Here is an 11,879-nt window from a genome sequence, read left to right as displayed (position 1 = left end):
CATTCCAAATTTATCGACACATTTTTAGAAAATACTCCGTTGGCATACATTGGCGAGATCTCCAAAGAAAAGAAAACATCCACGCTCTGGGACATGATAGAATTTAATGATTTCGAAATATGCAAAGCTGACGATGTTGATGAAGTGACAAAATGTAGGCTTCAAATCGAAGAAATCGATTGTAATCAAATATAGATGATTTTTTGGCTAAAGCGCCTGAGGAATTTCTGCCTATCAAAATAAGCAGAATTTTGTTTCATTTTTTACGTGCAGAATAATATCACATGACTTTTTGATTGTCAAAAATATCAGACATTAATATTAATAATATTAATTATTAATAATAATAATAATAATAATAATAATAAATTGAAAGTTTTGAAGGCTGAAATTTTATCAAGACTAAATTTTTATGTACCTCGAATAAACCAGTCATTTATTTACCAATACCGAGTACGAACAGTTTAAATGTTCTCCTCTGTGATATATTTAACAGTGAATCCCTGAGTGAGTCCTTGTTGGCCATTTCTCGAATTTTAATTCATTAAAATTTTTATTACTTTATTATTTATACTTTTCTATTTATTTACTTTTTATTTTAATTTCCATATATTAATTTTTTTTGCTTTCTAATTTTTTTTTAACTTCTGCTTTTATAAATTTTTTAATGTTCTTATTCATTGTTTTATTAACATAATATAATTAGATAATCTTATTCTCAATTTATTCTAAAGTCTCAATTCATATTCTTTCAGGATTTCTGACAACAGAAGACGGAGTCATACCAGGAAACTTAGGATTAAAAGATCAACATTGTGCCATTCAGTGGGTTAAAAATAATATCGATCTATTTGGTGGGGACCCCGAAAAAATAACGATATCAGGTGAAAGTGCCGGAGCGGGATCTGTGGGATTACATTTATTAAGTCAAAGGAATGAAGGCTTATTCAGAGGGGCCATTTTACAAAGTGGTACTGCATTGTCTCAGTGGGCACATCAAAACTATGCAAGATTCTACGCTTTCGAATTAGCTCGAAGTTTGGATTCAAATTTCACTTCGGATAATTCAACGGAATTACTGGAACTGTTGCAAAGCCTTTCTGCATCCGACATAAACAACAACACAATAACTGTAAGTTGAATGAATGCATTTTCTAGAAAGATTGGTGATGAATAAGAAGTTAAATACTAAATATAGATCATACACTATAACCAAAATTTGCATAGGCTGCTGTTGGAAAAGAGACTCAATTAATGCAAGGCCAAGGTATAATATGGGTGCCTGTAATTGAGGACGCTAGTCTAGATGGAGCACTCATCACGGGTTTATTTCATGAGGACATTAGAACAGGAAATATAAACCAAGTTCCCATAATTATTGGCTTTAACTCTGAAGAGGCATTATTTTTTTTGAAAAGTGGTAAGATTACGAAAACTTATTCAAACGTCTTATTATTTGATATAAATGTCAACCGATATTTTAAGATCCTTCAAAGGTTGAGAGGCGTGCGAAATATTTCGACAGTGATTTATCCAACCTCATTAGAAACAAGTTCAATATGACTACAGAGAACAAACTGACAGCTGGCACTAAACTGAGACAAGTTTACACCAATGGAACATTCGAAGACGATCCTGGGCAAGTAGTGAAGGTAACATATGTATATTGTTTAAGCTGCTTTTCATATGTTTGTTGAAATTGTTACTACACTCTTCAAAAGGAAAAATTTCTCAATAAAGAAAAAAATAGCTTATCAACCTTTCATAAAATCTGAACGGACACGTAGACCTCGGAAATTCGGTGGGCTTGAGAAGATGTCACAATTTTGTTATGTGTGTCTCATTTTGTCATGTTTGAGAAAATTTACTTCCAAAAAAAATGAGAAGCCTGCCAGAAATTACAATAATTTCGTTTTACCATGTTCCGTTTAAGTGACTTCTAAAAAAGAAAGAAAAGTCACAACTTTTCTCGAACAATCTTCCAAAAAAAAATTTACTTGTTTTCACAACGTGTTGCTGCATATTAACATTTCCAACGTTTAAAGAGAGTACAAATAATTGAAGCAAATGATCGATAATATAATAAAATTTTTCTTTAGTTTTATAGTGATGAGTCGTTTATAACCGCATCTATTAGACATGCAAAGTTACAATCCAACTATACCGACGTTTATATGTACCAGTTTTCATACAAAGGCAATATGGGAGGTATGAAGGATTTAGAAATTGCAGGTAAGTTTTCTGTATTCGATCAATGTGTAACCTTCGGGGTTATTTCTTTATCTATCTATCTTTCGTTATGACCAGTATCATAATGAGTTTGCATTTTACAAGAGTTTACTATTTAATTCTCGAAAGGGAGTTTATAATTATCATTATACTTTAATTAATACGTGGGAACTTAGAAATGTTATATGTTCAAAGAATGAATTTCAGACACTTACCCTCTATTGCTTACGTAGAATGTAATCCAGTGGCTGGCTATACATGGTGACACTGAAGTTGATAGAAACAAAAGGGAACACCAAACTTTCCAGGAAGGGTTTTTATAACAATAAACAAAACAAACAAAATAACGACATAACGGCTCGAACAACATTATTAATGAATTTATTTACACGCGACAGCGTACCGAGATTCAGAGAATGCTCGCTTCATACAAAATTTGGAAAAACTTTATCCATTATTAAATTTAATTAATTAGTCCAAGACTCTAATGTTAATTAGACTGCTCAATGTGAAACTCAAGGAAGAACTTCCTGTTCGAGATCTTCCCCTGAATCCGACACCTCGCTTTGACACGTCCATTTCTTGGGTCCAGAAGTTTCGGTTCTTATCTTATTGGCGGGGACTCTGAATGTCGGGATGCTTTGGTATAGCTGTGCCATGTTAATAATTGTCTAATGGACTGAATTTACATTTATACAAATAATTATGTGACTTACAAGTAACCCTAGCCTTCCTCTAGCGACTCCGTGTAGCAATTACGGGGCGGATTAGTCAATCTCATTTAATATCTTCTTGGAAAATCCGCTGAAAAACCAGCTTATCATATTTTTCCTGACAACATTCTAACAACTTATTCTTGGAATTCCTACGTTTTTTGGAATGCATTTTGTGCGTTATTTGAAATATCGATTTTTCTCTTATACTAGATGCTTAACACATGGCCCCGACAGTTTAAGTGAACTTGTTAAAAATATTGCTAAAATTCGGGTGGCCTTCCCCGAAGGACGGTCTTGGCGATGTTAAGCCTACTTGAAAACCATCGACTTTCCGATAAATTAGTGTTGACTGAAATATTTTACGTTTTGGCCCATTCGTTCCGAGAACTAATAAATAAATTACTACGCGTCCCGGCTTTTGTTACATTTTACAGATAAATTGAGTCGTAGAAATTCCTTACAATTAACTATTCTAAGCTAGGGACGTCTTGTTCTTTTCTTCCTTCTTCCTCCGTGGCCCTGGAACTGCAGTTCTACGCATCCTCTGCTGATTCCACCCTTCCTCCTACCTTAATGATGTTAAGTAGGAGGTAGGAGGTCTCATTTGGGGTCACCTGGGTGTCCACGTTATCCTCCGGGTACGCCTCTGGCTTGCTACACCGTTCCCTGGGCCTACCTCAGATGGCTACTTGGGCAGTTTTGCTAGCAATCGTGACAGCTTATTGGAAGGTCCACCGTCTGCTTCATTGTCCGCGCAGCTCTACCGTGGAGATGATGACGTCGTGTATGTTCGGACGTCTGGAAGTCCCTTGAAGGCATCTGCCCTTCGTTGGTCGCTCCACCTCTGAGGTTTTCCCTCAGCCAATGTTGTCCTGGCTGCTATCTGGTGACTTCAAGGCTAGTCCTGGTTGTCTGGCTCTAATAAACTGGCGTATCTCAGCAGTTAAGTGGTTTCTCCAGTGGTATGGTGTAACGCCAGCTTCCTCTCTGGCCCCTAGGTGTTCTGGGTGACTCGGCACTGGTCCCCTTCCTACTGGAGAGAATGCATCTTCTCCATTTGTAGGGCCTGGAAGATTCCTACCGGAACAAGCTTATCATATTTTTCCTGACAACATTCTAACAACTTATTCTTGGAATTCCTACGTTCTTTGGAATGCATTTTGTGCGTTATTTAAAATATCGATTTTTCTCTTATACTAGATGCTTAACACATGGCCCCGACAGTTTAAGTGAACTTGTTAAAAATATTCGAATAAAAATGCGGGTGGCCTTCCCCGAAGGACGGTCTTGGCGACGTTAAGCCTACTTGAAAACCATCGACATAAATTAGTGTTGACCACAGACCACCTAGACTGGCCGTATCTAATTCCAATGCACGGGTACCAGTGAATGCAAAATCCGGGGAAGTGGAGTGTGGAAGGCAATCTGATCGCGCGCATCTTTAAGCAGATCCGGATTAAGTAATATTTTTATTACATATTAAACATTATATTGCATCTTATGACAAATATTCAATTTTAAGTTTGTAATTCAGAAAATAGTATATTTTAGTGTCATATTAAATAAAACTACAAAATAATTTAAATATATTTATTATCCTCTAAATAATATTAATTTATTTAATATTTGTCTTTTCGTAGATTTTACCGAATTAAATAATTTGACTTCATGATTTATTCGTACATCGATATACTTTTCACATTCAGCCCTTACAAGTTCTATTAAATGATTACAATTGTTAGGCAAATTATCAAATTGATGTTCATGCAAATTTTCAAATATGTTCACATTCAGAAAGTTTTTTAATACATGATAAACAATTTTATTTTTCTGTAGCCTAGGTGTTCTGCTTTCATCATTATTTAAAAATTTTATTAATTTTTCTGTTTCTTAGCATATTACTACGACATCTCGAGATGGATACGTCAAACAACCACGATCTTTAATAAAAATTAATTGACTGTACGAATACTGAATCTGAAATTAGTTTTGTTTGCGATTTTTTTAATTGAAAAAAATATTTAATTAATTTTCAGCTATCTCGAAATGACGGGAATTGGTAAAATTTCATAAAAATTTAAGACTCACATAAAGTAAATAATTACTAAAAATATTTTACAGTAATTCATTCATTATTTTATAATAACAATATCACGTTAATCACTACACTATGTGGGCGAACAAAATTATAAAGCTAACCCTGGAAACTTGTGACGTTAACCGAAAAATGGCGTACATATTTACCTTTTATATATTCCTTTTTTTTACTTACCTAAAGAAGGAAACTTTTCGCCTCTCTTCACCAACTCGATCACTTCTATTTGTACAATGTTTTACAATACACTTGCCCATGATAAAACGTCTAATTATCGAAATCACAGCGATGCGTACACGTCAAATGCTAGGACACGACTGAACGCTGGGCTCCAAATCAGGCTCCAAAGTGTTTTCACCAAAGTCGCTCTATAAGCCAGTCTATGGTGTTGACTGAAATATTTTACTTTTTGGCCCATCCGTTCCGAGAACTAATAAATAAATGACTACGCGTCCCCGCTTTTGTTACAAAAGTTAACAAATACTTATACAATGTAACGTTAGGACATAGAGAGCAATAGAGTAGGGTTTTTATTTCTTAGGCAAATAGTTGTCCCAGTTTTTCCTCATTTAATTGTATCATCTATTAAAATAATCTTAACCATTCTTCCGCATACGTTTTAATATATGAATATCCCCTAATATAAATGTCTACATCTTTGAATTATTCTTTTTCATGCTTTAAAGGATGACATATTACTATTATTGGGTGTTGTTGGGTGGTTTTAATATTTCCAATTACGTAATATATACTTCTAAGGGCGTTTTATCTGATAGATCTGTAACATCACTATATATCGAACTGAATGATGGAATCTTCTGTAACAAGATAGTTTTCCAAGTATTTAAAGTATTGTTTACTTGAAGTTAAAATTGCAAATATATAGGCTGTTCTCTTTAAAAAACAAAAGTTTGGTTTATATAAAAAAAAATACTAGACTTTGATATATTATACATTACTTTGACAACTATTTTTAATTTGACTCTCTTTGAAAGGTGATAAAAATGTCGAAAACTACAGGTTCTTACGCAATTTTTTGTAAATGAAGCTAAAAATTTCCAAATGCATTTAGTTGTTTGACCTTGAATATTTAAAAAATTTTGCCTGCACCTCTTTTTTTTCTTTCTTGCCCACCTATTCACAATGTCATAAGCCACCACTGATGTAAGTACCTATTATTTCTAAACTTCAAAAGACCAAAACTCGGCACCCCTGGAGAATTGATCCCATGTAACTTTTTTACTCAGCGTGACCTCAGGAACTTCTATCTTCAGTATAAATAAATAAAGATTGTCATATAGAAAGATGATTTTAAATTGAACATGGTATTTATTATCTTTGGTTTAAGTAAAATTTGTCTTTTCATCCGTTATAATTCATGGGTGGAAGGAAACTGTGAAGAATTCATTCATTGGTGCAATGATTTCTCAAAATAAAGACTCCATAGGAATTCAAAAATTCGTCACGTACACGGTCAATATTTTGTTACGGGCTTATTTTTCTTTTACTATTTTATTTAATTCATACCAGTTCCTATTAAAAATAGCTACGTAATCATGTAAAACACAATGGAAAAATGGTAAACCACAAATGAAAACTTTAAATTAGGGTATTTATTTATTTTCTATTTTAAAATAATATTATGGTATGGTTTAACTTATAATATTTTTCCCAAAGTATTCCAATGTGTTCATTAAATTATCATCGGTGGGTAAATACAATGTCCCCTGTCAATATACGGCCGAACTGACTTTTTCTTTCCTTTCTTACTTCCTCCTGTGCTCTTTGTCGCGAGATAAAAGAGAATTGTCGACTTAGCAGCAAAATTGGATTTGTTAGTTCTGGTGAATCCAATGTCAACCGTTGTTGGTTGGATTTGTGCCCATAAAACCCGACATAAGGTACCATTCACCACGAGGTCGCTCTACAACAAAGGTATAGCTTTAAATTATCTTTTACTAATCTTCTGTATCTCTACCCCACTGGGAAACCTACTTAGACATGCTTGTCTTTTTTTTAGGCCTCGTTTAGGTCTCATCCTCGTCCTTGTTTCAATCTCATCTCATTATATTCGCACTTTCACCATCAACGTCACCTTCTTCGTCGCTATCAGTGTGCTGGGTGTTTTCCTACTTCACCCTCATATACCGAGTGATTAATTGCCATTGAAAGTCCAAGGTATCGTAACCCCGGACCTTGGTTAAACAACGCAGGCTTACTCATCGCTTTGGCTGGATTATTATCTGCACTGGAGAGCAGTATCCCTATACAAGACTCGCCTTCCATAACTCCCAGTTGCTGCCTGGCTTCATGTCCTTTTGTGGATGCAATTGTATGGTTGGAGTAGTAAATCTTTACCTGCATATTCATTGGAAACTGTCACTGATGCTGCAGGTCTGGCTTGCTCTCATATAGTGTATAGTACGATCGTATTCGATGCAAAGTAATAAATCATTGCCTGTCAAGGGAATCAGTGCAACACATTTTATAGGGGTTTTTGGAAACTGAATAATTTCTTAATGCATTATGGATTAACAGTTATATATTTATGAAGGACAAAATGAAAAACAAAGGCATCTCCTTCGCACATTGGGCGGCAGGACAACAATACATTTATTACTCCCTTCATTATCCCTCATATGACTTGTGTCTTGTGTTTTTTGCGGCGGCGCGCGTGCCGGCCTGGCGTGGTCAGTTTCGTTTCGGTTGTATTGGTGCTGCGTGTTTCTCGCTCGCGATATTTGTGAGGTTATAACTGTTATAAGTGCAATTATATTTCTTTCGGGCTATATGTGTGTTTCGCGCTATTATTTGAGAATTTGTGAGTGAAATCATATTTCTTGTGCTCCGTAACAAAAGTGTTTTTAGTGTTTTATTTGTGTGCTGTGTGTGTGTTTCGGGCTGTTGTTTGTGAATCGTGAATGCTATTATATTTTCTGTGCTAGTGAAGTGAAGTTTTTTGTATTATTATTGCTCTGTTGTCGTTATATGGATAAATGGAGGCGGTGCCTGGATGTTCGCGAGCCGGATGTACTGCTGTGGGTACAAAAAAATCTATATTAAGTTACAGAGAAAAAACGATAATATTAAATGTCTATAACCCTTTAGAAAAGGATCATCCCATGAAACTGAAGACTGGTTTGGTGGAAATGTGTTCTAGATATACTGGAGTAAGCGAATTATCTGTTTTCAAAATTTTAAGAGAGAAGAAAATTGAAGGAGACGTTAAGAAACCTAAAAAAGGGGGTGCAAAGAAGAAATTAATATTAAATGAAGATGAGAAAAATGCAGTTTGGCGTACAGTACATAAATCATAGAATTTATATTTTGTTTATAATTTGTTAACATTTCTTGTTTGATAGAAAAATAACTTATTTTGTTGAGATTGGTAGAGAATTGTTGTTAGTGTTTTCATTTGATAGAATCATATCATAGGATTTATATTTTGTTTTCATTCTGTAAATATTTATAGTATATCTGTTATACAAGGTTTTTGCTTTGAAACTTCGTTCTCCTTATAAAAAAAAGAATCGTAATGGGGTGCGATGAAGAGATCAGTTCACGTCTGGAACCCTGTTCCTACAAAAATCCCTTTATTCTCATAAACTATTTGTTTTAAATGTAATTTATTATAAATCCAATTCGTTATTTAAATTCCACATATGTACTACATTTCACCTCTGTACGCGCCACTGTTTATTGTTCCCTGCTCTACGATCAAGCTCGCCAGGTTAGTATTTGACGTATAACCGACCACTTCGTACACTCGATGCACCTGGCCGACTACAGCTAATACCAGAACACAATGCGTATGCGGCGGTATTTCAGATTTTACATTCAATTTCATTTTAAATATGAAACGGTTCATCTTACGCCTCCTAAAAATGATGACACGATTTTCCTTTGATAAAAGACCGACAATTTTTTGCTCTACTTTGCATCGAATATTTCATCTTTTATTTGGAAATTTAGCTTACGTGGTAGCAATCATCATCGCCCAATTTACTTATTCCATTCCGCTACCAAATAATTACTCTACTCACCATATTAGACATCACTACTTATTTTTTTTTTGTTATTTAGTTTGGCGTACTATTAGGTAACTTATTAGTTAATTTGTTAATAAGATACATACATTATTTATTTATAATTCTTGCTGACCTTTTCCCTGTTCTTTTGTTATAATTTATAAGTTCACATTACGTCGGTATAGGTAACTGCCATCCTTAATGAACTTTACGTTCACTTACAAAACATAGGTAGATAGTATTCATACTTTGTTTACGCTGAGCTCACTGATACTTGCCCTTGTTACTATTTAAATGACCTTTATTCTTAATTTGGATTATAAGGTATAACGTTTATGTATTCTATTTCTTTGAAATTTTATACACCGAACCAACAGCGCTATCGGAGAGGGTTATCTTTAACTGTTATTATTTATTGTTAGATTACATATAATTAGCACTATTTTGCCAAACCTATCTAAAAGGTGCATAATCGGCCGCTATTGACAACTAGATTGATTAAGCGATTGTAGCCTTGATCAGATACTTTAGGCACCGGCCATTTAAATAAATTAAAGTTACCGTTTGAATAGTATACTTTCTTAGGGCTTTTATTTATACCCTTTTCCCGTTTTTTTGTACTGTTAGGTGTCGGCGTCTCTCCAGCATTCTTGCGTACTGTCCATCGGGTTGTAAAATAGGTGGCGCCTTAAGAGAATTATTTTAAGTTATATCAACCCCACCCCCATTGCTGCTGAGCTAGGGACAACCCTATAGTTGGAGAGAACCTTATTGTCCTTGGAAATGAAAATCTATTGAAGTTTTATTTTACCACCCACAAGCGTGTAGCAATTTTCTACACTCACAGTGGATATCTGCAAGCTACCACATAATCTGATTTCAGGTATTCGAGGTGTTGGTCACTCTGAAGAGTTGTGTTATTTATGGGACGCGCACCTTTCTTTTGGGTTTTCTTATGGATCTCCTTATAGAGCTGATGATCCAGAAGATGTTACGACACGTCAACGTTTGTTAATCCTGTGGTCAAACTTTGTCAAATACTTGTGAGTACTTTTATTCAGAATCGCGTGAAATAATATTTATGTATGATTTATTTTAGAAATCCAACTCCAGAAGTGGACAGTTCCCTGGGTAACGTGACGTGGGAGAAAGTTAGTCCAAATAATTTGGTGTATTTGAACATCAACGATACACTTGAAATGCAAACGAATCCAAGGAACTACCTCAAATGCGAAGAAATTATAGACGAGTATGCTATACCTCCATTGATTAATTACTAATGTATCTTGAAAAATAAACTGTATCATTTATGTTTCTTTAATATATGCTGTGCATTTTCTATTCGGTGCAATCTGCTCAAAAGTAGTTTGAATGCGAATAACTTATACTCGTATACTCCCTTAAATTACTAAACAAAATATTTGTTTTGTTATCATTATGGAATGAACAAAGTATACAATGAAGACGTTAGATATNTTTAGAAACCCAACTCCAGAAGTGGACAGTTCCCTGGGTAACGTGACGTGGGAGAAAGTTAGTCCAAATAATTTGGTGTATTTGAACATCAACGATACACTTGAAATGCAAACGAATCCAAGGAACTACCTCAAATGCGAAGAAATTATAGACGAGTATGCTATACCTCCATTGATTAATTACTAATGTATCTTGAAAAATAAACTGTATCATTTATGTTTCTTTAATATATGCTGTGCATTTTCTATTCGGTGCAATCTGCTCAAAAGTAGTTTGAATGCGAATAACTTATACTCGTATACTCCCTTAAATTACTAAACAAAATATTTGTTTTGTTATCATTATGGAATGAACAAAGTATACAATGAAGACGTTAGATATCAGTTGTTGTCAAAGTCGATAAAGCACCTTCTTTTTGTTGTTTCAATGTTGCATAATATCTAGGTTTTTGAAGAAATTATTTGATAAAAAAAGTAAAAGCGATATTGTATCAAGACACTAAAAGATTCCCTAAATCTGTAAAATAATTATTATTGTATTATATTAAAGTAACATACCTAGTTCTTCACACAACCCCATATGCTACAAATTGAAGATTTCTTTGAAATTCGTGTTTTAAAATAAAACTGAAAATCAGCGTACAATATGTAAAATGTGGAAGACATTTATAAAATCTATTGAAATTTAAAATACCTACAGTTACAATCCCACATTAAAGATATGAATTGGCTGCATGAATTACTTAACCTATTTTACCAATGAAATAAAGGTAAGCCACAAAATATTCCATGCTGATACAGAAGAATTATTACTGAAAAAGTCTCTGGTAAATCAGCAGTTTTTTCAGTTTTTGTAAGAGCCTGACACAAGTTACAAAACAGCTAAACGATATATCAGCTGATAAAAAAGAGGAACGTAAGTATAGTGCCCACAAAACCGTGATAAAATAGAATAGGTAGTAAAAGAGTAGTGACAAAAGCAAGCCATGGTTATAATTAAATTACATATACAGCGTGGTAAAAAAGTTCTGCATAAAATTCCTATTTTCGTTAAACAATTTTTTTTTCGAAAAACGGTGAGACCCGTCGATTTTTATTTGATCCAGGGCACCTTGTTATGTGGAAAAATATTTTTTTCGCTAATCCACTTACGGCAGCGATGACATAATTTTTTTTTTAAATGACAACGCATATTTGTTTCGTTCGAAATTGATGACAGTGATAATTATCTAAACAACGGTGTGAAAATTTCGATGTCTTACATAACAATTTTTTTTAGAAAAATGCACCTTAAGTTCTTATAAGTGATAATTGTCTACTTACACTATTAATGGCT

The 11,879-nt window shown here is 34.0% G+C and overlaps 1 protein-coding gene across 1 annotated transcript in view; it reads left to right on the top strand.

Annotated features, from left to right (window-relative positions):
• LOC108908690 (juvenile hormone esterase-like) overlaps positions 1-10,407 on the top strand; it is a 17,688-nt gene extending 7,281 nt beyond the window's left edge. The window contains exons 5-10 of the mRNA XM_018712805.1: positions 756-1,132; positions 1,228-1,420; positions 1,486-1,652; positions 2,100-2,232; positions 9,952-10,111; positions 10,168-10,407. Of these exons, the coding sequence (XP_018568321.1) occupies positions 756-1,132; positions 1,228-1,420; positions 1,486-1,652; positions 2,100-2,232; positions 9,952-10,111; positions 10,168-10,348 (1,211 nt within the window). The 3' untranslated portion in view covers positions 10,349-10,407. The remainder of the gene's footprint in view (positions 1-755; positions 1,133-1,227; positions 1,421-1,485; positions 1,653-2,099; positions 2,233-9,951; positions 10,112-10,167) is intronic.
• Positions 10,408-11,879: the final 1,472 nt, after the last annotated feature.

The sequence above is a fragment of the Anoplophora glabripennis genome, unplaced genomic scaffold (genome assembly GCF_000390285.2).
Source record: "Anoplophora glabripennis isolate ALB-LARVAE unplaced genomic scaffold, Agla_2.0 scaffold498, whole genome shotgun sequence".
Classification (NCBI taxonomy): Eukaryota; Metazoa; Arthropoda; class Insecta; order Coleoptera; family Cerambycidae; genus Anoplophora; species Anoplophora glabripennis.
This window is presented reverse-complemented; position numbering and strand designations above follow the sequence as displayed.